At 44.6% G+C, this 27,331-nt stretch overlaps 1 protein-coding gene across 3 annotated transcripts in view; it reads right to left on the bottom strand.

Annotated features, from left to right (window-relative positions):
* The window catches only part of IDH3G (isocitrate dehydrogenase (NAD(+)) 3 non-catalytic subunit gamma), a 181,799-nt gene that overhangs the window by 100,950 nt on the left and 53,518 nt on the right, over positions 1–27,331 (bottom strand). For 2 of the 3 annotated variants that reach the window (XM_082262622.1, XM_082262623.1), the window contains 3 exons: positions 19,518–19,615; positions 14,942–15,057; positions 14,801–14,861 (listed from right to left, as the gene is read on the bottom strand). In XM_082262622.1, the coding sequence (XP_082118748.1) occupies positions 14,801–14,861; positions 14,942–15,057; positions 19,518–19,615 (275 nt within the window). Of the gene's footprint in view, positions 1–14,800; positions 14,862–14,941; positions 15,058–19,517; positions 19,616–21,133; positions 21,141–27,331 lie in introns of those variants that run through there. The other variant, XM_082262624.1, reaches the window with a different exon arrangement.

Genomic DNA, 27,331 nt, shown 5'->3' with positions numbered 1-27,331 from the left:
AGAAACACATTGCCACACGCAAGATGGCGCCCGAAGGCGCCAAAACACACTACATAGAGAGCTGCAGAAAGTGCCCATAGTGAAGCTAAGCAGCTGCCCACACCTAAAATGGCGGACTCGCTGTTTTTTAAACCGCAGCGGGCGCCATGCTTGTCTGCACCCAAACACAGCCACAACAGTGTCACCCAGGGTAGGGACCCCCACATCCCCCCACATAGCCTCCTAGACGCGGTAGAGCCCCCGCAGGGATCGGGAGTAAGGCGAGCCCCAGACACACAGACATGAGGGGATACCACAGACCTAGAAGACTGCCATCCCCAGACAGAGGCCCCACACAGAACGTACTTACCGTACCAGATGGCATGGGCGCCTCTCATCGACGGGAAGCCTCCCACCCCAGGTGGTGGGGGTGCCGTCAGCCAAAAAACGCAGGACTCTAGCAATACACGGAACCGCGGTTGAGACGTCCAAGCGAGGTGGCCACCTCGTGGGCTTTCGTCCCTGAGGACAGGGACAGGTCGTTTGCGGGGCCAGGGCGTACGCATAGCCTGCTAAACGCTCAATGACGGGCTGGGATTCCATAAGGCCCTCTGTCCTGGAGCACCAGGACGGCCAGTCCGACTCCCAGCTCCGCAAACGCCGTAGTCTTCCGAAGATCCGACTAACTAAGCGCAGGAACAAATAAAAAGCTAGTAGTGCAAGAAAAAAAACACTTAGCGTGAAATAAAATAGAAGAAGGCTGAGACTGTAGCCCCAGCACAGGGAGAGCCTATCTTACTCCTAACTAGGCAGAAGACAAACTGAGTTGGGAATGCTGATAGCAGGGGGGGTATTGGACCAGTGGGACGGCCCCCATAGGTGTGTCTATGTAAATTACTTTGGTTTTAATAAGTCTTATGCCTAGCTTGCTGCTATGGATAAGAGGTCAATACCCATTGGTGAAGACTGAATGAGTGGGCGGCGACTGTCAGAGGACGTAAGAGAAAAAAGTTTTATTTTCTTGAAAAAAAAAAAAAAAGATCCCCCTTTATGAAGGGATGCCACTACCATGCGAATAAACTCCATCTGGAATTTTTGTACCCACACAAAGCAGTTCAAGGCCTTGAGATCCAGAATTGGACGAACTTTTCCCTCCTACCTGGGAACAGTAAACAGGCTTGAGTAAAACCCCTGAAACTGTTTCGAATCGGGAATCGGTACAATGACCTCTTGTAGAAGTGAATCTTGCACAGCCCCAAGGAGACCTCGTAGGCAATCTGGGAACAAACGCAAGTTGGAAGGGAAGAACCTTGCCGGAGGCGAAGACAAACTCAATCTTGTAACCAGACCAGATCAGCTCATGGACCCACCTGTCTTGAATCAAGGAGGTCCACGGTTGTGGAAAAAAGCGAAGACGTCCCCCCACCCCAGATACAGATGAGGACACCCCTTCAGGCAGAAGCGGGCTTGTCTGCGGTCCTGAAGGGATCCGCCCTCGACTTACCAGACTAGGGCCTCCTGGAACCTCCCGAGGTGCCACAAACATCTGAACTTTGAGGCGAGAGGCCAACAGATCCACCTTGGGAGTCCTACACTAGTGACAACTGACGGAAAATCTCCAGATTAAGTCACCATTCTCCTTGGTCTAACGCCTGTCGACTGAGACAGTCCGTCTGCCAATTTTCCATTTCTGGAATGTGCACAGAAGAGAGGGCTGGAACAAACTGTTCTGCCCACCTTAGAATGACGGCTACTTCCTGAGCTGCCAGAACACTCCTTGTGCCCCCTTGGTGACTGACATTGTCCGATTGAATCTGTACCGGACATCCCTGGAGACGATTTGTCCAAAGATCCAGGCAAAGCCTGATCGCTCTGAGCTCTAGTACATTAAATAGGTAGCCTGGACTCTCCCAGAGTCCAGACTCCTTGAGCATAATCTGTGCCGAGGATGCCTCCCCACCAGGTTAGGCTGGCATCTGTGGTGAAAACCGTTCAGTACAGGGGAAGAAAGGATTTCCCCTGAAGAAGAGGGAGGCCACCAAACCAGGGACCCCCTCCTGCTCGACACGATCAGATTGTTATTATTGTTATTAATTCCAGAGTTATTGCAAATGCTAAACGTGGCAGTAGAAAAGGAGAGACTTCCAGTAACTAGGACAGAAGCAACCATTATAGTGATTCCAAAAGAAGGGAAAGACCCCCTACAACCAGCATCCTATAGGCCGATCTCCCTGTTTTGCACAGACGTTAAATTGCTGGCAAAGGTATTAGCGAATAGTCTCACTAAAATAATTCACACTATAATACATCCGGACCAATGTGGATTTTTGCCAGATAGATCTACAGCATTAAATATAAGGAGACCGTTCCTAAATTTGCAGGTACCAACTGAGGAGATGGGCTCAAGAGTGGTGCTGTCCCTCGACGCTGTCAAAGCGTTTGACAGCGTCGAGTGGCAATACCTGTGGAAAAGTATTGGTAGTCTTTAATATAGGTCCTGGCTTTATAAATTGGGCGAAATTGTTATATACCAACCCAAGGACAAAGGTTAAGATCAATGATAAAATATCAGAGTGCTTTCCACTCTTCCGTGGCACGAAACAGGGCTGTCAGCTGTCCTCGTTGCTGTTTGCGATGGCGGTGGAGCCATTGGCCATAGCCATAAGGGCGGTGGACGATGTCAGAGACTTCAGAAGAGAGGAATGTGAGGGAAAAAAATTTCATTGTACACAGACTATATCCTTTTGTTCCTGGGAGATGCAAATTATTCTTCATTGGGTGCTGCAATGGATATTTTTGATATATTTGGAGAGATATTGGGAATTTCCACTAAATGGCAGAAATCAGCTCTTCTCTCAGTGGATGGAATAAAACAAAAATTGCCTGAATGTGCTAAGTATTTACAGATAGTGGAAGAATTTAAATACTTGGGAGTAAATGTTACGATAAATCCCAAATTGTACATATAAAAAAATCTAGCTCCTTTGATAGAATCATATAAAAGGGAAAGTGCAAGGTGTGGAATATCAATAGTGGGTCGCTGTAGCTTGATAAAAATGGTGTGGTAGCCTCAACTATTATATAGAGTGCATTGCGAAAGTATTCGGCCCCCTTGAACTTTGACCTTTTGCCACATTTCAGGCTTCAAACATAAAAGATATAAAACTATTTTTTTTGTGAAGAATCAACAACAAGTGGGACACAATCATGAAGTGGAACGAAATTTATTGGATATTTCAAACTTTGTTAACAAATAAAAAACTGAAAAATTGGGCATGCAAAATTATTCAGCCCCTTTACTTTCAGTGCAGCAAACTCTCTCCAGAAGTTCAGTGAGGATCTCTGAATGATCCAATGATGACCTAAATGACTAATAACGATAAATAGAATCCACCTGTGTGTAATAAAGTCTCCGTATAAATGCACCTGCACTGTGATAGTCTCAGAGGTCCGTTTAAAGCGCAGAGAGCATCATGAAGAACAAGGAACACACCAGCCAGGTCCGAGATACTGTTGTGGAGAAGTTTAAAGCCGGATTTGGATACAAAAAGATTTCCCAAGCTTTAAACATCCCAAGGAGCACTGTGCAAGTGATAATATTGAATTGGAAGGAGTATCAGACCACTGCAAATCTACGAAGACCTGGCCGTCCCTCTAAACTTTCAGCTCATACAAGGAGAAGACTGATCAGAGATGCAGCCAAGAGGCCCATGATCACTCTGGATGAACTGCAGAGATCTACAGCTGAGGTGGGAGACTCTGTCCATAGGACAACAACAATCAGTCGTATACTGCACAAATCTGGCCTTTATGGAAGAGTGGCAAGAAGAAAGCCATTTCTTAAAGATATCCATAAAAAGTGTCGTTTAAAGTTTGCCACAAGCCACCTGGGAGACACACCAAACATGTGGAAGAATGTGCTCTGGTCAGATGAAAGCAAAATCAAACTTTTTGGCAACAATGCAAAACGTTATGTTTGGCGTAAAAGCAACACAAGAGCTCATCACCCTGAACACACAATCCCCACTGTCAAACATAGTGGTGGCAGCATCATGGCTTGGGCCTGCTTTTCTTCAGCAGGGACAGGGAAGATGGTTAAAATTGATGGGAAGATGGATGGAGCCAAATACAGGACCATTCTGGAAGAAAACCTGATGGAGTCTGCAAAAGACCCGAGACTGGGACGGAGATTTGTCTTCCAACAAGACAATGATCCAAAACATAAAACAAAATATACAATGGAATGGTTCACAAATAAACATATCCAGGTGTTAGAATGGCCAAGTCAAAAGTCCAGACCTGAATCCAATCAAGAATCTGGAAAGAACTGAAAACTGCTGTTCACAAACGTTCTCCATCCAACCTCACTGAGCTCGAGCTGTTTTGCAAGGAGGAATGGGCAAAAATTTCAGTCTCTCGATGTGCAAAACTGATAGAGACATACCCCAAGCGACTTACAGCTGTAATCGTAGCAAAAGGTGGTGCTACAAATTGTTAACTTAAGGGGGCTGAATAATTTTGCACACCCAATTTTTCAGTTTATTTGTTAAAAAAGTTTGAAATATCCAATAAATTTCGTTCCACTTCATGATTGTGTCCCAATTGTTGTTGATTCTTCACAAAAAATTACAGTTTTATATCTTTATGTTTGAAGCCTGAAATGTGGCAAAAGGTCGAAAAGTTCAAGGGGGCCGAATACTTTCGCAATGCACTGTATATTACAGAATTCAGCAATTTGGATTCCAAGGGTATGGTTTGGGAAATTGGAAACTCTTTTTAGAGATTTGAAATGGAGAAAAGGGCAAGCCATAATTAGGCTGAGAATTCTGCAACTGCCAAGGGATAGAGGGGGTATGGCGGTCCCGCATCCCTGGAGTTATTTCTTGGCAGCTCAGCTTCAACAGATGGGGGGCTGGGAAATAGGCGGCAATGCTAATAACTATAGCTCTCAGGCCTTGTTGGCCTGTACCCCACACACTTCTTTAATTAAAGCTTTAGAGGCCAATTCATTGGATACTAAAAACCAATATCCCTCAGTAAAATTAATGTTAAAGCTATGGAATACAATTAGAGCTCTGTTTCAATACTCTGGATATACAGAATATACCCCCATATGGGATAATAAAAAAACTTCCAGAGCTTATGGAGCTAGAGTTCTCCCATATCTGGAAACAGAGGGGCATAGTAAAACTCATACACCTATATAGTGCAGGGGAACTAAAAACATTCCAGGTCTTGAAAGAGGAATTCGGACTGTTGAAGAGTCATTTTTACCAATAACTACCACTTAGACATGCATTGTCCATTCAACTTAGAGTAAAGCCCCGTACACACGTACCGATTGTCGGCCGCAAATATTCTGCCGCCGACCGATCGGCCGATTGTAGGCTTGATAGTATGATTCTTCCGACAGCCGACAGCGCATTTTCGGCCGAACAGAATCTGTCATGCAGGCATTAAAATTTTTGTAGGTCGACAACAGAACGGCCGATGTGCGTCAGTCAGTACAGATTTCGGCCGACAATCAGCAGATTTGCATGACTGGGCATGCTCAGAGAAGAAAAAAAACACGGAAAGTTAACCATCACATGACATCACTTCTGCAGTCGGCTGTTGTTGGCCGACAAAATTCGTGTGCAGTCTTTTGCACTTTTCAGCGGACAGGACAGCCCTGGACAAAAGACAGCCGATCGTTCGGCCGACGATCGGTACGTGTGTACGGGGCTTAAGTTGGAATGGATTGGAGTTCCCCTGTTAAATCTGGTGGCTAAGGCTACTTAATTGAAAGGGATGATTTCGGAAATATATAAAAATATCCACTTAAAAGTATTGAAAAAAAAAAAAAAAACTCAGTTTATTAGTAGGGGTAAATGGGAAGAGGATGTGGGTATAATAACAGACGCCCAATGGCAAGATGTGGTTTCCTCGACCAATTTTTTGTCTTTATCAGCAGCCCAAAGACTTAACACAATTCTATATTATCCATGGGGCATTTTATACACCTAAAAGGCTATTCCAATTTGGGAGAGGCATCCTGCCCTAGAAGTAGGGTTGCAATAGGAGATCTGATACATATGCTATGGAGGTGCCCCAAGTTACATAGATACTGGGAAGGGGTATTAGTTGAAATAAATATGGTATATGAGTTAAATTTGCAGATGGACCCGTTGCTGTGTATACTGGGACATCTGGGACGGGATGTGGGGCCAAAACCCAAACGGATTGCAGTGATGAGATGCCTTTATCAAGCTAGAAAGGGAATTACGTCAAACTGGAAAAGATCTAAACCCCCCTCTATAGGGGAATGGCAGAAAAGATTAAATAATATGGTTGTGAGAGAAAAAATACTATATAAGAGGCGGGGCAACATCAAGGGTTTTGAAAAAATATGTAGAGTATGGATTGATACCATGGAACCGTTACCGGAGGTTGAAAATGCATAGTAAATCTGTGTTGTGGTTAAGGTATTAATGGTAATCCAGGAAGGGGGGGCGTGGTTCGTCAATGGCGCCGTGAGAGGCCGAGCAGTGAGGAGCACTGCGTGGTGGAGGAGAGCGCCGTGCAGTGAGTGAGTCGGCTCCCCCCCCCTCCCCCGCTAGGTGCAGAGCGGGGCCCGAGGCTCACGGAGGACGGTAATGGGGAAATCCAGGCTCGGGGAGCCATAAAGCAGCGGTGGTGGCAAGGAAACAGGCGGTCATACGCTGAAAGTGCGGGACCCTGCCTCAGAGTGAGAGAGGTACAGCATAGGGTGAAAGACCGTGCGGGTCGGTGTGAGCTGAAGGGCTGAGGAGGAGGAGAACCGGGGTTGAGTGCCAGCTGGGACAGTAGAGGCGGAGGTCGCTGGTCTCCCCCGTATATATGACTCAAGCAGCCAGCCCGGAGCCGAAGCAAGCCCTAGAGAGAAGGACAGACATTACCTCTTATTTTCTGAGACACACAGTGGCATCACGAAGTACTGGTGGGATCAAGGCATCACAGAAACGCCAAACAAACTCAGGAATGGCAGTTCAGCAGAAAGGGCCCAAAGTTACAAACACTCAATCTACTGGGGTCTCTTCTGGTGGGAAGAAGCCTTTAGTAATGGATATATCGCAGGAACAAAGGAACGAAGAGCCCAAAGAGTCCCTGACTATGCCACAACAGCCCCAAATACCATCAACAGCGGAGTGGGGTGAGTTTGTAAAGCTGATCCCGACGAAACAGGATATCCAAGATATGGCTGCAGCAATCGTGAGTGACATTAAAATGGAAATATGTGGTTTAAAACAAAAAGTTGATCAAATTGAAGGCAGACTGGTGAATACAGAGTCAGTACAATGTGATTTTGAAGTCAGGATCTCTGTATTAGAAAGTTCACGAGCACAGCTGCAAAAACAAGTCACCTGCTTGCGGCTGCAGCAGGATGATGGTGAGAACCGCAGCCGGAGGAATAATATTCGGCTGCGGGGCTTGCCGGAATCCGTAAAGGGCCCAGAGCTCAGAACCACGGTAGTGGGTATTTTGAATGGTCTGTTGGAGAGACCCCAAATGGAAAAAATGGAAATTGACAGAGTGCACAGGGTTAAAGCGCCCCGAAGGACGGGAACAGATCTAATCCCAGATGTCTTGATTAGGATTCACCTGTTTTCACTTAAAGAAGACATAATGAGACAAGCATGGGCAAAAGGGCAGATCGAGTATGAAGGTTCTCAGTTGAAATTGTTGCCAGATCTCTCACGGGGGACCCTAAAGATGAGAGCCGCAATTAAACCCCTCCTAGAGGTCATAAGAAAAGTGGGAGCAACCTATTTTTGGGGACACCCCTTCCATTTGAAAGTGGTGAAAGACAGAGAAACGTTCTTATTGGAATGGCCAGACCAGCTTCCCGCGCTCTTTACATTTTTGGGGTGTGCCCCAATCCATGTGAGTGACTGGTTAGATGTCCTAGGAAACTCCGTGAACTACCACATGAATTAAGTCATACAACATGGGTGAAATTTGGAGTAGATAGGTGTGGGAGCAAAACAGACGCTCAGGACAAGGAGACAATAATATAACGAACCTAAAAGTGTTGCATACAGGTTCCTGGCCTATTCCATGGTCTTTTTCTGTTTTTCTTTCTTACCGGTTTTTTCCATGCCTTGTTTCGTTTTTGGGGTTCTCCCTATCTCCTCCTCTCCCTCTTTTTTTGGGAGGGGGGAAAGTTAAGATGTGTGGAGGTCCATTGTATCCCCACACCCGCCCCGAACATTTGCTGTGTTGAGAAATGGGCGTTTTTTTTTTTTTTTCTGTATTTTTTCTGTGTTATTTTTTATATGTCCTTACCATCTGAGTCACCCTCGTAGGGGATGGGGGGGGGGGGTTACTCTTTGTGTGATGTGTTTTATTTTATCGTGTTTTTCTTATGGGGGAACTGTGGTGTGTGTTTTTTGGATTTTTTGCTTCACAGGAAAATTAGATATTATATATTTGTATCCGTAGAGATCAACTATAATTTCACAAGGGTTTTTTTTTTTTTTTTCTCTTTTTATGCTTGTGTTCGTGCCCCTGCCAGCCTCGGAGGGCCGGGGCACGATCTTAAGGGTCACGAGGGAAAGGGGCACTGAGGTAGAGGTAACTTGAGAGTGTTCCCTCACTTTGTACGGGACACGCTTAAAACACAAAGAAGATATGTGAGACCTAATAATACCGAATTTAAATCACTATTAGGGTGTATACAGAGGGTATAGTGACTCAGGGAATAGCTATGGTTACCAGCAACTAGAAGTGAGTAAGAGAGATCTTCCCAGGACCTAGCTCAAGTCCGAAGGGTTAAGATGGAGTAGAGGGGAGGGTAAATGTTTTCTAGAAGGGGGGGTGAGTGGGCCCCGGGGCCCTCAGGAGGGGAGTTGGGGGGAGGGGGAGGGGAACCCATAGAGGGATAGGAGTAGAAGGTACAAGCAGGGGATCTGACTATGTAGCAATCAAGTCCCCTTCATCTGCGACCTGGCTCGGGGTAGTTTGACTCCAACCCAGGGGCGCATATGGGCCTCGAGAGAACCGCTCCCCTAGGGGAGAGGGGTGACGTCTTGGCCGTACAGGGCCGCGCCACCTTTTGTAGGAGGAAAGGCTGGGAAAGTCAAACCTAGAGTGTGTTCATTATCATACTTAGGGTCCGTTAGATGGGGAGGTGTAAGAGGGGGTCTCTGGAGCGGGTGGGGGGGGGGGGGAGTAGGACATTGACATTATGTGAAAGGAGGCGATCGCCCACTGAGGCAGAGCTCCTCTAGCTGGACACTTAAAACCTATAATTTTACTGTCCGTCAGTGAGAGGATAGGGACTACATCCTTACACCACGGTAGGGGTGAGAGGGAGTAGAGCCCATTTTCTTAGCTCCAATTTTTGGAGCTTAGCTTTTTCTTTTTTTTTTTTTTTTTTATCTTCTCTTGTTCTTGAAGGAGAGTGTCCAGGTACAGTGGCTTGCTCGCGGGGTTTTGGGAACCATGGCCCCCTCAGTAGATAGCGCCTGGTTGCGCTGGTTTAGATAACCATTAGAGGGGGGTAGGGGTAGTGGGAATTAAATAGTATATACATACTTGTGTGGGTGAAGGGGGGTTTCTTTTCTTTTCGTGCTTTTTTTTTTTTTCTGTGTCCTGCTTTTTCTTGCCTTGCATAGCTTGTGTGGCTGTGGGGGGCGGGGGACCGTCCACAATGGTGGCTGGAGGTGGAGCGACCCAGGGGGGGACAGCAGGTTTTAAGATCACGAACTATAATGTGAGGGGACTATCAACCCCACAGAAGCGTAGGAGACTTATGGGGGATCTAAAACGAGATGCTACACAAATAGCTTTCATTCAGGAGACCTACTTCCGCAAAGATGCAGTACCAAAATTGTACAATAAAGACTTTCCATGGGTTTACCACGCTACATCCTCTATTGCCAAATCAAAGGGTGTGAGCATCTTAATATCAAGTGCTGTGAAGTGGACCCTAAAAGAAGAATTGGCTGACCCAATGGGTAGGTTCGTGTTGGTGAAGGGGTGGATAGGACAGGTCGAGGTAACCCTCGTAAATGTCTATTTTCCCAACTATGAGCATGTAATGTTTATACAGAAAATGATTCCGGTTGTCTTGGAATTCCGGGAAGGGCACTTAGTGATGGGAGGTGACTTTAACTATGCCCCAGAACCTCTGTTAGATACCTCCAAAAGAAGCTCATATATGTCATTTGCTAAATTACGAAGGCTGCAAAAAGAGATCTCCCTCCTGGGCCTCATCAATCCATGGAGGTTGATGCACCCGGGAGAGAGAAATTACACTTTCGATTCTCCAATCCACAAGGCATATAGTAGGATAGACAGAATTCTGGTTACCCAGGCAGACCTGCCGTTAGTGACAGACTCAGATATCGGAGATTTTTCAATCTCTGACCATTTCCCGGTGTATGCGAGTATAGAATGGGAATCGAAAAACTGTAGTCCAAGATCATGGCGTATAAATGAGGCCTTATTACAATCCCCGGAAGCGGAGGGGAAGATAGATGAGGCGTTACACAACTACTTTATAGAAAATACATCGGAGTCGCTCTCACCTTCCACGGTCTGGGAAGCGCACAAGTGCGTGATAAGAGGGGTACTGATACAGTTGGGTGCACAGCGTAAAAGAAAGCGGGAGGCGAAAATTAAAGAATATCTAACTAAAATTGAACAGCTGAGTAGGCAGCATAAGAGAACGCTTGCAGAAGCCCACTTGATCCCTCTCATGCGGGTAAGAGAGGAATTGAATCAGATACTTTTTCAAAAGACAGTACGAAATATGTTATGGTTGAAAAGACACCTGTATGAATATGCAAATAAACCAGGGGCGATGCTGGCACGAGCATTGAGGGGCCCAAAAAGACGAACTCAAATTTTACGTCTTAGAAATACAAAAGGTGGGGAGGTTCACACTTCAGCTGACATAGCAGAAGAGTTCTGCTCTTTCTATCGGTCACTATATAACCTACCGGAAATGGCGAGTAAGAAAAGTCCAGAAAAGGGGAAGCAGATAGAGGAGTATTTACGAGACTCGGGCATGCGTACTCTTTCAGAAGACCAAGTATTGACATTGGAAGGCGAGATATCGGGGGAAGAGCTGGTCGCTGCGATCTCACAGACCAAGGCACATAAGGCACCTGGCCCAGATGGCTTTACTTTAAGTTACTACAAGAAATTTGGGGAGCGTTTAAAGAACCCCCTACTATCACATTTCAATGAAGTGGGAAGAAGAGCGGCGTTCCCGTTGGATTCTCTACGGGCGCATATTACTTTATTACTTAAAGAAGAGAAGGACCCCCTGTGTTGTGGTAGCTATCGCCCGATATCTTTGATAAATGTAGACACGAAACTATACGCAAGAATATTAGCAAATCGGCTCTTACCATATATGGCAGACCTGGTCCATTTTGACCAAGTGGGCTTTATTCCTACCCAGGAGGCCCGGGATAATACAATTCGAACCATAGATCTAATACATTTGGCACGTACATCACGGAAGAAAATGGTTCTTTTCGCAGCAGATGCGGAAAAGGCCTTTGACAGGGTGGTGTGGGATTTTATCCGGGCCACCCTGTCATATATAGGCCTGGGACCGCAAATGCTGCAATTTATACTTGCACTTTATACGGTCCCTACGGCGGCGGTTAGGGTAAATAAATGGAGGTCAAGCTACTTCCCCCATCTCTAATGGCACACGGCAGGGGTGCCCTTTATCTCCGCTTATTTTCGTGTTGTGCCTGGAACCCCTACTGTGTAGAATTCGGAGTTCTCCGGATATAGCGGGAATCCAAAGCGGGGGGGAACAACACAAGGTGGCCGCGTTTGCGGACGACCTGCTGTTTTTTGCTACTAACCCTTCTCTTTCACTACCAAATATTCTAGACGCCCTGAAAACATATAGTGGGTTCTCTAACTATAAAATTAATGTAACTAAATCAGCGGCACTCAACGTATCGTTATCTGACCAAGAAGAGAGAGCACTTCGAATAGCGTTTCCGTTTCAATGGGCCTCAGATACGCTCAAATACTTAGGGATACAGTTAACGGCAGATCCAGAGGATCTCTATAGAAAGAATTACCTTCCGCTTGTAGGAAAGATTAAAGCAGATCTCAGAATATGACAGCTGTTGGCAGTGACGTGTTTTGGGCGCAATAGCGTTATTAAAATGAATGTGTTACCCCGTATCTTGTATTTAATGCAGACAATTCCAATAGCAGTTCCAAAAGAATTTTTTCAATCAATTAAGGGCATACTCCGCGCCTATATTTGGGCAAACAAATCCCCTAGAATTAAGATGCAGACGTTGGCCTTACCCACCCAAAGTAAGAGGTGGGATTGGATTCCCAGATATCCTTAGATATTACAGGGCGGTCCATTTAGTAAGGGTGGTAGACTGGCACTGCAATAAACGTACCAAACGATGGGTGGATTGAGAGAATGAGGAAACAGGACAGTTAACCCCCCCAGCCCCATGGTTGGTGTTCGAATCTAAAGACGCTATTCTCAAACATCCTACAGTGGGAGCGACTATAAAAGAAACTAAGAGAATTCAGTCGCATTGGAGGGTAGCCCCGGGTCTATCTCCAATGACACCGATTTTGGGGAACCCGGATTTTCCCCCGGGGTGTATAAATGCCAGAATTCGTAGGTGGGCTCAAGATGGTAAAAGGCGCCTATGTGATATATGGCAAAATGGGCCTATGCCCTCCCTAGAAGAACTTAGGACAGGCGCAGGAGAATCATTAGATTATTTCAGCCTTTATCAGCTGTATAATTATATTAGATCAGCTCGGCGGAAAGGGTACGCACCACGAGAGCTAACGGACCTGGAAAATATGTGTAGAACAGGTAAAGCGACGAGCCATCTGATCTCAAGGTTCTATACACAACTGTCAGAAGATGAGGGACACCAACAATTGCCGTTTATTCAAAAATGGGAGCAGGAGTTAAATACCGTGTGGTCAAAAGAGCAGATAAATAAGATCCTGAGATTAGTTCATCAATCGTCACTAGATTGTAAGATCCAAGAGACCGGGTATAAAATTCTAACCAGATGGTATAGAGTCCCATCATTATTACACAGAATAAAAGAGGCGGTCTCAGGAAAATGCTGGCGGTGTGGATTGGAGGATGGAAACATGGTCCATATTTTTTGGGGATGTAAAAGAGTGCGGCCATTTTGGAATAAGATAGCAGTGGCTATAAAACATATAACTAATGTGGATATATTAGAGGACCCCGCGTTGTGCTTGCTGCATTTGACGGGAAGCTCAGTGCGGAGCTACAGAAAGTCCCTGACTCTGCGTCTGTTGAATGCAGCAAGGGCATGCATACCTATTTTCTGGAAACAGACAGTGATCCCAACTTACGAGTTGTGGTGTGGGAAGGTCAACGAGATCTATAAGATGGAAGAGCTGTCCGCCATATTGGGAAATTCAGAGGATCAAGTTAAGTTGAGATGGAGACCCTGGGTGCAATACTTGGAAGCCAATTCTTCTTAAAGGGAGTTTAAGAGAGAATTACCTTGGGCGGAGCCGGGTCCAGGCTGTGGGGGGACGGTCCCCATACCCCTCCTGGTGTATGGTAATATAGTATGGAATACATCTTCATACGAAGAAATGTTGGGAACGTGCGCATAAAAGCGTTTTTTTTTTTGAGTCATTGGTTTAATTGGGGGGAGGAGGGTGGGGGAGGTAAGGGGGTGGGGTTTGGTCAGAATATGACAATGTTTGTTTCAAATATGTATAATATGTATGTATATATAAAAAATCACCAATAAAGATATAAATTAAAAAAAAAAAAAAAAAGGTATTAATGGTTAATGTGGTAAAGGAAGCGGGGGGGGGGGGGGGTGGGGATGTGTTATATTGGTAAATATGTTGTTATAGTTTTTCTTAGTTTTTTCTTTTTATATGTAATGTATGGAAAGTCTGTATATGGGAAAAAATAAGACAAAAGAGATGAATCGAATAAAAACAAAAAAAAAGAAGGTTTCCCGCACCGATGCAATCAGTGCATCCATTAGCACTTTTTGTGTGCGGCTAGAAGAACAGAGGAGTCATCCTCACTATCAGAGCGTGCAGGGTGCGTGGATGCAGACCCCGAATGGTAACTAGCATCCACGCCAGCTGAATCAGATCCTGGATCTGAGGAGACAGGAGGAGGCAGGTGAAGGCGGGGGATGCTTTTTGTTAGCCTGTTTGCCCAGGGAGAGAAAACCCCACCAGGCACTCGCCACCACCGGTCAGCACACAGTAAGCTTATCTGCACACCGTGGGGCGATCAGGAAAGGACATGTATGTATATCAGCACTAGAGGCCGAGGAGTTCTCACCGCCCATCTGAGCTCCAAAAACATGGCCCCTGCTATTTTTCAATGGGAAACAATAGGAAAAAGGTCGCCGAGGCTGCACAAACTTTTTGTGACTTTATATAGTTGATTGATATAAATTTTACATACTATTATTTATACTGGTTTTAGGAAGTTTAGGTTTGGTGTGGGAACAGCATGAACTACTTACCGCACGGTTTTATCCTAGTTTTCTCTCAAATCATAAATACTTTACACGAGTAATTAGTAAAGTTGTAAAAAAGTTTTAATAACTTTAGGTGGAGGACTATGTGGGCCTTTTTTGAATTGCTTTGTAAAAAAAAGGTTTTTATTACATGGTGTCCCCCATTATTAGGATTTATTTTATTATTGTCCTGATGACCAATGTCAGAGAATAAAAGCGTGGGTCAATTCAAATCACACAAAACACTAAGCAATGTTTAATAGACAGAGCAAAAATTATACAGAAACTGTTTACACTATTGAACAACTTACCGGAGTAAGTTATTTCGGGAGCGGTGGGATGGAGGCATGTTATGGTTTGTCTCAATGTTACCTGATGGCAAAAAAACAAAACCAATGCTCATTTCCTACACTTCATAAAAATTACAATAAAACATAAGGAGGCATTAGTACCTTTCAGTGCCACTCGGTTTCTTCGAATAGCAGTAATAGCATTCTGAATGTCATCTTCATCTGAGGCAGTAGAGTTCACATTCACTACTTCAAAGTCCACTGGCACACAAGCATGTCTGAAAGTGAACAAACTGCATAAACAAAAACGTAGCTAGGGCCCCAAATGTATTTTACTTCTGTACAAAAAGCTACCAATTCTACCCAAGTTCAACAAGCACCTACCACCTATGGAGTTCACCTTTCCAAATACTGGTCACCATTCTTGACTCCTACACACTTCTTCTCACAAATGATAATTACTTATGACTCCTCCCCCACTCTCGCACACCCCATGAATTTTAAGCATCTGAAACAATTTTCTTCACATTTAATATCGAGATAAATATGATAACATAGCCAATAAAAATTGGATTTTTGTTTTACCGTAAAATCCTTTTCTCTGAGGTTCACTCACAGACACAGCAGCTTCAAGTCTTCAGACCATTGTCTTAATGCTTTTGCTCTCTAGGAGTAAGACTAGGCGGAAACCTTTTTCGATATGCCCCATCTGCCTGATCCACTTGGAAATGGTGGCAGCAAATGCGGCCTGGCCCTTACGCGGTCCATCCGTAAGCACAAAGAATCTGATTTTATAATCGATTCAGTCACCACCAGGTAAACCCCAATTGCTCTTACCACCTCTAAGGAATGTTTAGGCTTAGGACATAAGGATGGTAGCACAATCTCCTCATTCAAATGAAAACTCAGACAACCTTAGGAAGGAACGCCTGCCAGGGTTGGAGCACCACTTTGTCCCCATCAATCACCAAGTAAGGTGATCGACAAAACAACGCAGCCAACCCCAACACCCGACGTGCGGAAGTAATAGCTACTTAGAAAGCCACCTTCTGCGACAGCGTGAGCAGAGGAATGTCTCAAATATTTTCAAAGGGAGGCCTTTGAAGCACTGACTGAACCAAATTGAGATCCCACGGAGGTACCAGGGATCGCACCGGAGGAGCCAGTTGGCGAACTCCCTGCACAAAAAAAAAAGTGTGAACTAAGGACTTCGCCGCCAACGGCCTTTGGAGAAAAAAATAGCAAAGGCGGAAATCTGGCCCTTGATAGTGCGTGCCTAGAGCCAAAACGTTAATCTACACCCAATTGTAGAAATTCCAACAGACGAGACAGACACAGAAAAGGAGCTGGGAGAAACTCCCCGCGACTCACACCAAGTAATGTACGCATTCCAAACTCGATAACCTTCCTAGAAGCAGATTTCCAAGCCTTCAACAGCGTAGGAATCACCGACTCACACAGCCCTCGGTCTTTCAGCACCTGGCTTTCAATAGCCACGCCGTTAAAGCCAGCGACCGTAAAGCAGGATGAAAGATTGGTCCCTGAGACAGAGGATCTTCCCTGAGAGGAAGTTTCCAAGGGACGTCTGCTACCAGCCTTACCAGGCCTGTGTACCAGGACCGGCGAAGCCAGTCTGGTGCCACCAGAATGACGAAATCCTTTCACCTCGATTCTGCGTAGCAGTCTCGACAGAAGTTGAATTGGAGCAAAGTCGTAAATCAGACGATATTGACCCCAAGGGGCCACCAGAGCGTCTGCAACGTCAGCCAGAGGATCCCTTGACACGAACCTCTGCACCTTCCAGTTGAGGCGGAAAGCCAGCAGGTCCACATCAGGGGTCCCCCACCATAGACATGGTTGATTAAATACCTCTGAGTGAAGAGACCATTCTCCCGGATCCAACGTCTGCCAACTGAGATAGTCCGCTTGCCAATTCTCCACCACCAGAATGTGCACAGCAGAGAAGGCCGGAACATTTATGTTCTGCCTACCTCAAGATGCCGGCCACTTCCTGGGCTGCCAGGGAATTTTTTGTGCCCCCTTGATGATTGACATATGCCACAGCCGTACCATTATCCGATTGTATCTGCACAAGTGCCCCTGTAGATGATCCATCCACTGAGACAGACAAAATCTGATTGCCTGAATTTCCAGGATGTTGATCGGCAACCTGTACTCCTCCCTAGTCCAGACACCTTAGGCCGAACACACTCCCAAGACACCTCCCCATCCGGACAGACTGGCATCCATGGTGATTAAAGTCCAATACAGGGGAAGAAAACATTTTCCCAGACGCAGGACCGGGGAGCGGAGCCACCATAGGAGAGACTCCCTCGAACCGACTCAACAGAATCAGATTGTCCAACGACAGCGGAATCTTGTTCCATTTGATCAGAATCTCCTTTGCAAAGGTCTGGTGTTGAACTACGCAAACAGAACTGTCTCAAAAGGTGGAGACCATCAGACCCAGTGCTTGCATGCAAGTCCTGAGAGACAATCGATGGTTGGACAACAGGAGCCGAACAGCCTCCTGTAGCTTCAGAAGTTTTGTCTGAAGAAGAAACACTCAGGCTGACGCTGAAACTAGCATCAGACCCAAGTAGTCCAGCTTTGTGGACAGAGAACGTGATGATTTTTGAAAATTCAGTGTCTACCCAAACTCCTGCAGAGATCGCACCGTAACCTCCAAGTCAGCTTCTACAGCGGAAGAGGACTCTGCACGCAGAAAAAGATCGTCCAGGTAACCCAGTACCGCGATCCCCTTCTGCTGCAACAAGGCCAAAACCTTTGAACACTCGAGGAGCTGAAGCGAGACCAAAGGGTAATGCCACTAATTAAAAAGTTCTCCTCGCCCACAGCAAAACGAAGAAAACGGTGATGCCCGACATGTATTGGAATACAAAAAGTTAAGCGTCCTTGAGATTGATAGAGGCCATCCAAGATCGGACGAACCTTGCCTTCCCTCCTGGGAACTGTAAACAGATTTGAATAAAAACCTTGGAAACCTTCCGACCCTGGAACTGGCACAATAACTACTTGTGCTAACAGGTCCTGCACTGCTCAATAGTGGCCCTGTAGCTGCTCCGGAGACAGGCGTAAGTTGGAAGGAAAGAACCAAAACTCAATTTTGCAACCGAACCAAATCAGTCTGTGGACCCATTTGTCCTGAAAAAGTCCCCCCCACCCCAGATACAGGTGAGGGCGCACCTTCAGGCTGGGGAAGGCTTGTCTGCGGAACCAGGCGCGCCCGCTTTGAACTTGCCATGCCAGGGTTTCTTGGAGCCTCCCGCAAAGTTACGGGTGGATCTTGAGCCCTTTTCCTGCGACCAGGACAGACGAAAGGGCCGCTTGTGAGCTGAAAAGAAGGGACCCATCTTACGGCGAGGTTCCTTGCCCTTAGCAGCCCGTGGAAGCAAAGTACTCTTGCCTCCAGTAAGGCCCTTAATGATCTCTTCCATAGAGGCACCAAACAAACAGTCACCTACAAAAGGGAAGATCAGTCAGTACCTTTTTAGAAGCCTGGTCAGCTGGCCAGTACTTCAACTAGATCATGAGGCGAAGAATCACCGCTGTCACAGAAACCCTGACGGCCAGGGGGGCCGCATACAGTGATGCATCACAAATATATTGCAACTCTTGAATCAACTGATCCATCAGCTCAGAAGGATGTTCACTCCCCTCCAGATACTGGAGCAAAACCTTTGCCCATTCCGTTAAGGTCTGGGATACCAAGGTGATGGCAAATACTGATCCTAAAATTGAACAAGCCACAGTGAAAAAGGTACCAAACCAGAGCCTCTGCTCTTTTGTCCACGGGGTCCTTAAAAGACAGGGAATCTTCCACTGGCAAAAGTATGGTCTTATTCAGCCTAGAAATCTGAGAGTTCACCGACAGTGGATCATTCAGTTTCTTTAGAAGAGACTCCTCAAAAGGAATATCGTCTAGCAAAACGCTTCGGTATACAAACCATGCGTTTTAGGGAACCCCACTGACTAGTGACAATCTCATCAAAATAGGCAGAAAAGGGAAGAACCTTTTTTACCTTGGAAGATTTGCTGGTGCCAAATTGCACCGGCGTCACCGACTCAGCAGCAGCTGAGTCCTCCAACTTTAAAATTTCCCGCACTGATACAATCAGGGCCTCAACCAGCACTTTTTCATGCGTGGAGGCAGAGGACGAAGACTCATCCTCACTATTAGAGCACTCAGCGTGCGTAGATGCAGACCCAGTGGGCTGACTCTTGTCCGCGATGGCCAAATCCACCTCAGAATCTGAGGAAGCAGAGGATACAGGTGAAGGTGGGGGGCGCTTCTTGCCAGGTCTCCTTTCTACTTTGGCTACTAGTGACTGCAGGGCTGCCATCATGACTGCCAGGGCAAACGGAGACCCAGAGGGTCCCGCAGCTTCCAGGAGTGGATCAGGTGGTGAAACCTCTGGAACTAGATTATCCAGTCTGTCGCCCAGTCCAGCAATTGATTGTAGATTCTCACAGGAGCAAAATAACAAAGATAGAAAAAAAAAATGGCAATAAAAAAAAAAAAAAAAAATCGTCAGGACCAGATAACCCCCTGGGACTACCCAAAGGTGTAGTCAAGCTTTTTCCTGCCTAGTGTCCTAATCCTGTAGGGGGCAGTATAATCCAATGTTTAAGAAGAATCTGTAGCGGTGTGTCAATGAACGAAAGAGAAACATTTAGGACTTTAAATCACTATGGTTCTATACAGAAAACTGCTTACCTAAAAACTTCTTTTACATGCAGCATGAGTTCTGGTCCAATGCCATCCCCTGGGATCATTGTTACGGTGTGTCTCCCTCCATACTTTGCAGGAGGGGGCTAAATCCAGAGAGAGCAGAGATGTTAGGCCATATGGACAGCTCATAAAATGGAGGTTAGTTCCTCAGGAGAAGTGGTTGTGTTGACCACAGCAATCAAATTAGTCAATTTTCACTGGAAGCATTATTCCTAAATTTTTACAAGTAAATGCTTAAGAACAGTGTTAAGAACTGTTGCAGAACAACATTTAGGCTCTGTTCACACTAGTGCAATTTCAGATGCAACTTGAAATCGGACAACCATGGAAATCCCTTTGTTTTTAACCTGTTCATATCAATGCAACTCAACATGGTGCAATTTTGGAAACGATCCCTGTACTATTTTGGTCCCAGCACGATTTTGGCAAATAGAATACGCAAATCATTTCCAAGTAGCATCCAAGTTGCACTGAAAGCCAGATCAAAATTAGATGGCAGTAGTGTGAACCTAGCCCTAAGCCTAAGCTTAAACCCAAAAAACAAAAATGTAATACATTGCAGCTTACCAATTCTTAGATGTGGTGATTGTATTCAGGTTTTATTTTTTGTCCTTTATGTTCTGATTTCTGGCCAGTAAGGCTGTTATTTTTCCTCTTCCTTTAAACAGACAGAACTGTCAAAGAAAGCATCCCTTAGGGCAGTGGTCCTCAACTGCATCCCTTAGGGCAGTGGTCCTCAACTCCGGTCCTCAGGGCCCACTAACAGGCCAGATTTTAAGTATTACCTTGGGGAGATGCAGACTAGAATACTGCAATCACTGAGCAGCAAATGATATCACCTGGGATGTATTTCAGTTATCTTGCAAACCTGGCCTGTTAGTGGGCCCTGAGGGCCAGGGTTGAGGACCACTGCCTTAGGGGATTCATACAAACCATTTAACACTGGCAGGGATGATTACTATTGTGAGCTTCTTTTCATTCATGTAAAGTCTTTATTACAAAAAGAAAACAAACTGTTCTCTTAACTGCTTAGAAAGTGTTCAATTTGTTTGACAATTCCATCTGAATCTACAAGTACATATAAAACTACCCTCTCCCTAGATTGACAATGCTGCTGTCCAAGGGTGTTTCATTGCTCCTCCATCCAGAGTGGAGACACCCTATAAGCCAGGAAGTGTGTTATTGGGAGGATCACCAGGTGCAAATAAAGGCATTACATCTTAAAAGGATTGTTAAACGGCAATATAATACAATATAATAAATTTTTATTTTTTTTATTACTGCCTAATAAATAAGCATAAAGTATAACAATTATAACAAAAACAAACACCAAATTCAACTTAGCCAAAGATTTAACAAACCACAAACTAGATTAATCTCCCATATTTAGTAAATAATCACATGAAAGACACAGAAGAGTGTGATTAGCCCAAGACATAAATCAGATGGCTGGAAGAAAGCAAATTAAGCAGAATTGCAAGCCTGCTACGAACAGACATTTATGGAAGTGTAAAACACAGTGATACAAAAAAAAAAAAAAAAACATGAAGCGCGCACACAAATATTTTGCACAAAACAATTCTGAAATAAAATATACTTACTATGATTTGCTGCTATAAAGAAAACAGAAAGCACAATCAGAAAAAAACATAGCCAAAGTTGTGTAGACAACTAGATTATGCCTCAAAAGGCAAGTAGTGCTTTTTCATCACCTGTTCACACAAACACAGTTTGGAAAAGGCGCATTTGTGTTCTCTGCACTGCAGGTGAATGCGCTGCCCTTGTGAGAGCATGCAGGTGCAAACTAATTTTTATTGGCACCTCAAACGCATCTCTCACAAATACAGTGTGTTTGCAGGCACCAAATCACACGTCTGCTTGCACTACTTTTTCCATGTTGCAGTGCGTTTTTGCAGTCCATTCAGATTATTAGGCTGCAATACTTAACAGCATGGGAATGAGCAGAAAACGCACGAACACGCATGTTTGTGTGAATTGGCCCTCAGTGAGTGAAGTAACCACAGATTAAAGAGGGGCAGTTTAGGATAGTTCTATAGTACAGTCAGCCATTCCTGCAAAATAGTTTTTTTAGAGCACATATATACAGTTCGTCCATATATATTTGGACACAGGCACATTTCTAGTTTTTTCAGCTATTTACCAAAACATATTCAAGCATTCTATAATGGATATTGGCTGAAAAAGTGCACACTCCCAGGTTTAATTTGAGGGTATATACATCCAAATCAGAGGAAGGGTTTAGGAATTACAGCTCTTAAGAATAGCCATCCCCCTTTCTCAAGGGACCAAAAGTAATTGGACAATTGAAACAAAAGGGGTTTCATGGCCAGGTGTGGGCTACTCCTTTGTTATTTCTTCATCAATTAGGCAGGTAAAAGGTCTGGAGTGGATTCTGATGGTGATATTTGCATTTGGAATCTTTTGCTGTGAACCTAAATCATGCGTTCAAATGCCCATGCAAGTGAAACAGGCCATAGTAAGGCTTCAAAAACAAAACAAATCCATCAGAGAGATAGCAGCAACATTAGGAGTGGCCAAATAAACAGTTTGGTACATTCTGAGGAGAGAAGAATGCACTGGTGAGCTCAGCAACATAAATATTCCTGGACATCTACGGAAGACAACAGTGGTGGATGCCCGCAGGATCCGCTCTATGGTAAAGAAAAACCAATTCACAACATCCAGACAAGTGAGGGACACTATCCAGGGGGTGGGCTTATCATTGTCAAAGTCTATAATCAAAATCAAATAAAATTTTTTTTTGCCTTTTATGACAATTTGATGTACTAATTATCTATTTTTATAGAGAGATACAGTAAGACAGAAATTACCCCTGAAGAAGAAGTTATTTACTTAGAAACGCGTTGGGATCCTTTCTATCACAGTACTCATGTCACCTGCATTTTATGTATTGCTACCACTGTTTGCTTTTCTTTTAAACATATTATTTATTCTGTTTCAATAAAATTACTTTTGTACTACTATTTTTGTAAATTCATTGGAGTGCCTGAAAAGTCCCACCAATAGGGGAACCCACTTTTTTTCTTGTTACAAGTATATGGGATGTGGCACCAATATCAGGGACGTCATTGAGAGTTAAGCCCCGTACACACGTACCGAATGTCAGCCGAACGATCGGCCGTCTTTTGTCTGGTGCTGTCCTGTCGGCTGAAAAGTGCTAAAGACTGCACACGAATTTTGTCGGCCAACAACAGCCGACTGCAGAAGTGATGTCATGTGATGGTTAACTTTCCGTGTATTTTTTCTTCTCTGAGCATGCCCAGTCTTGCTAATCTGCTGTTTGTCGGCCGAATTCTGTACTGACTGGCGAACAATCGGCCGTTCTGGTGACGGCCAACAAAAATTTTATAGCCTGCACACCCGATTCTGTTCGGCCGAAAAGTCGCTGTCGGTTGTCGGAAGCATCATACTAACAAGACGACAATCGGCCGATCGTTCGGCGGCCGAATATTTACGGCCGACAATCGCTATGTGTGTACGGGGCTTAACTCTTTATATAATCAAGAGAAGACTTTTCTTAAAGATATCCATAAAAAGTGTCGTTTAAAGTTTGCTACAAGCCACCTGGGAGACACACCAATTATGTGGAAAAAGGTGCTCTGGTCAGATGAAACCAAAATTGAACTTTTTGGCAACAATGCAAAACGTTATGTTTGGCGTAAAAGCAACACAGCTCATCACCCTGAACACACCATCCCCACTGTCAAACATGGTGGTGGCAGCATCATGGTTTGGGCCTGCTTTTCTTCAGCAGGGACAGGGAAGATGGTTAAAATTGATGGGAAGATGGATGGAGCCAAATACAGGACCATTCTGGAAGAAAACCTGATGGAGTCTGCAAAAGACCTGAGACTGGGACGGAGATTTGTCTTCCAACAAGACAATGATCCAAAACATAAAGCAAAATCTACAATGGAATGGTTCACAAATAAACATATCCAGGTGTTAGAATGGCCAAGTCAAAGTCCAGACCTGAATCCAATCGAGAATCTGTGGAAAGAACTGAAAACTGCTGTTCACAGACGCTCTCCATCCAACCTCACTGAGCTCGAGCTGTTTTGCAAGGAGGAATGGGCAAACATTTCAGTCTCTCGATGTGCAAAACTGATAGAGACATACCCCAAGCGACTTACAGCTGTAATCACAGCAAAAGGTGGCGCTACAAAGTATTAACTTAAGGGGGCTGAATAATTTTGCACGCCCAATTTTTCAGTATTTTATTTGTTAAAAAAGTTTGAAATATCCAATAAATTTTGTTCCACTTCATGATTGTGTCTTACTTGTTGTTGATTCTTCACAAAAAAATTACAGTTTTATATCTTTATGTTTGAAGCCTGAAATGTGGCAAAAGGTTGCAAAGTTCAAGGGGGATGAATACTTTTGCAAGGCACTGTATATCTACCAGCTATTGCTTGATTCTACTGGAACACTACCTTACATGCAAGCGTGGGTCCCCGATTTAGCCTGAGAAAGACCTGAACAATTGGCATTCCTCCTTCCATTCAGCCTATCAGGGTATACTAAATGTCTCTTTGATGGAGGAGAGTATTAAGGTCGTCACGAGATAGTATATGGTTCCAGCACCTCTTGGGAGGCTATTTTTCGACCTCTTCACCTTCATTTTTTCAGGGCTGCAATTTTCTGGGTACCCTTCTTCACGTTTGGTGGGAATGCCCTAAAATCTGGGGCTTCTGGAACAAAGTTTTTCTGATAACACAGAAGGTCACACAAACCCCTGTTCCACAGCCAGTCCACATAGCTCTATTAAATGAAAATGTTGTTGACCGATCTCATTCTACAGAAGGTTGACAAATATTTTGCTATTGGCAGCCAATCTTGCCATAGCTCGATCCTGGAAGCGCCCCTCAGTTCCTATTGCTATGTTTAGGCACGACGTTTCCTGGATTATGCTCAATGAGCACCTGGCAAGTAAGCTTAATGATTCAGTGCCTCGCTTTAGGAAGGTATGGAAGCCATGGGCTAGTTATGTTAATATAGATCTGTAGGAGTTTTTCTTTTATTACAAATCTGTTCGAACAAGGAGGTCCTGAAGCAGGTTACTGCAGGTCTTCCTTCTGAGTTTCTGTTTTCCCGTTTTTCCCCCCTTTGGGACCTGTGGTCTGGCCTTCTGACTGGGTCCCCTCACTCACTTTCTTTTGCTCTTTTTCGTTCTCTTATTTTATATTTTTGGGTTATATGCTCTGGTTGGTTGGCGCTTGGTTATATGCTCTGGCCGGTTGGGGCAAGTCCCAGTTTTATGCTTTATGGGGTGGATAACACCTGAACGACTCAAGTCGCTCCGACTTAGAAAAAGGTTCCTGCACTACTTTTGGCCGAAGTCGGAACAACTTGCATTGACTTCCATTATGTGAAGTCAGTGCAAGTCACGGCGACTTCATTAAGTCGCCCCCAAGTCGTGTCGCCATAGTGGGAACCGACACTAAGAGCAAAGCTGCTAGCACTCGGAATAACGATACAGGCTTCCAAGACAAAATAATAATAAACAAATAGTGCAGCGCTAATCACAACCGATAAAAACACCGATTGTTAAAATGGTAGTATACAAATCATAAAAAGTCCATATAAGTGGTCAAGTCCAATAAAGAAGGAGGAGGTAAACGACACCAACATTCGCAAGAAACCCACAAACAAAGAGTAAAAAAGGGTGACTGGAAAACCAGAAAGAAAGCTTCACACCCTAAGTGATAAGGTATTCTCCTTACCGGATTGAGTGGACCACTAAGTTATAAGTGGTCAGCTCAAGCATAACATCCGTCCATAAGCAATAGAAATGGTCATCTGTCCTCCAGCAAGAGTTACAGGTAATCAGATCAGGCAAACAGTCTATCATCTATCCATGGGCAATAGAAATGATCATCTATCCTCACAAAGAAGTTGAACATTGACAAGCATACAAGAGATAGTGCTGCGGAGTTCCTGCGGGCTTCGCTCCACTGACTCGGCCTCAAAGATTATACATTGGGGTGTTTGCTTTCCAAAATTGGGTCATTTTGTGGGTAATTTGATTGTCCTGGTGCTCCAGGGCCTTCAAAAGTGTGTTAGATCGTTAGGAAATTATAAGTGTAATTTATGCTCCTAGAACACCCGACGGTGCTCCTTGCATGTTGGGCCTCTGTATGTGGCCAGGCTGTGTAAAAGTCTTACACATGTGGTATTGCTATACTCAGGAGGAGTAGCAGAATAAATTTTGGGGTGTAATTGCAAGCACATGTGAGAAATAACTTGACAATTTTGTGTAAAAAAAAATTTAAAACATTTTTTTTCCAAGAATTATGGGAAAAAAATGACAACTTCAAAAAACTCACCATGCCTCTTACTAAATACCCTGGAATGTTTACTTTCCAAAAATTGGTAAATTGGGGGGTATTTGTACTGTGGGAGAGGGCAAGAGAGGCACCCAAAATAGAGACTGCTGTGTCCTATATTATTGGAAGTCCAAGTAGTCTCAAATTATAAGTGGGGAGCCACCGCAGCCAATGTAACACTATAAAAGAGAAATGAAAGGGGCCATAGTGTACCCCTTGGAACGGCTGCACAAAGGGATGCTCAGACCAACTTAGTGTGAATTTTCAAAAAATTTTATTGAGGATCAATTGACACATAGTCTAAAAATACCCCAACGTTGGGGAACAGTATACAGATATGGAAAGGAACAGTATACAAATATGGAAAGGTACAAAGGTGAGTTGAGTTAGAGCAGTTTATGTCGGAACTCAACACCAATCAGCGCAACATCCGGTTGACCTACACAGTCGATAGGAAAATGATTTCCTTTCTAGACTTGAATATTGAGCTTAAAGATGGAAAACTAGTCACCACCACTTTCCGTAAACCAACAGCCGCCAATACCCTTCTCAGGGCTGACAGTCATCACCCAACCAGCCTCAAAATGGGGATCCCTGTGAGACAATTTATCCGCATCAAGCGCAACTGCTCATCCGGTGAGGACTATTTAAGGGAATCAAGAGAACTCTATGCGAGATTTCGCGAAAGAGGATATTCTCACCGAATGATCAGGAGGGCTAGAAGGAAGGCGGCCGCAAGGGACAGAAATGAGCTCCTGACCCAAAATAAGCCAAAATTAGAAAATCCCAACCTACCGTGCTTAATCACCAAATACGGCTGCCATTGGAATGAAGTGAGACAAATCCTTCAATCACACTGGCACATACTACAAAATAATGAACAACTAAAAAATATAGTGGGCCCACGTCCACTGTTAACGGCCAAAAGAGCCACAAATCTCAATGACCATCTGGTACGCTTTGAGTTTACACGTATCACCAAAACTAACTGGCTCACTGAACTACAACCTTTAAAAGGAATGTACCCTTGTGATAAAATCACAGGTGTATACTGACTCACAAGCAAAAGTGACTTATAGAGTTGAGTCCTTCATAAATTGCTCTACCTCCCGAGTATTATACATTATAGAGTGCCCATGTCACAAAATGTACATAGGAAAGACCAAAAGGCAACTACGTACTAGAATAGGGGAGCACCTAAAAAGTGTACGCCTCAAGGAAGAGACCCCCATCGGCCTACACTTTGCCGAAAAACACAACGGCGATCCTTCAGGTTTGAGGGTAATGGGCTTCTGGGCCTTAAAGATATCACCCAGAAGGGGTGATTTCGATAAAGTCCTTTTAAAAGAAGAGAAAGCATGGATTTTTCGTCTTCAGACGTTGGTACCTTTAGGCTTGAATACTGACATGAGCCTCCGTATATTCCTCGAG

This window comes from Pelophylax lessonae, assembly GCF_965119305.1.
Source record: "Pelophylax lessonae genome assembly, chromosome: 7".
Classification (NCBI taxonomy): domain Eukaryota; kingdom Metazoa; phylum Chordata; class Amphibia; order Anura; family Ranidae; genus Pelophylax; species Pelophylax lessonae.
This window is presented reverse-complemented; position numbering and strand designations above follow the sequence as displayed.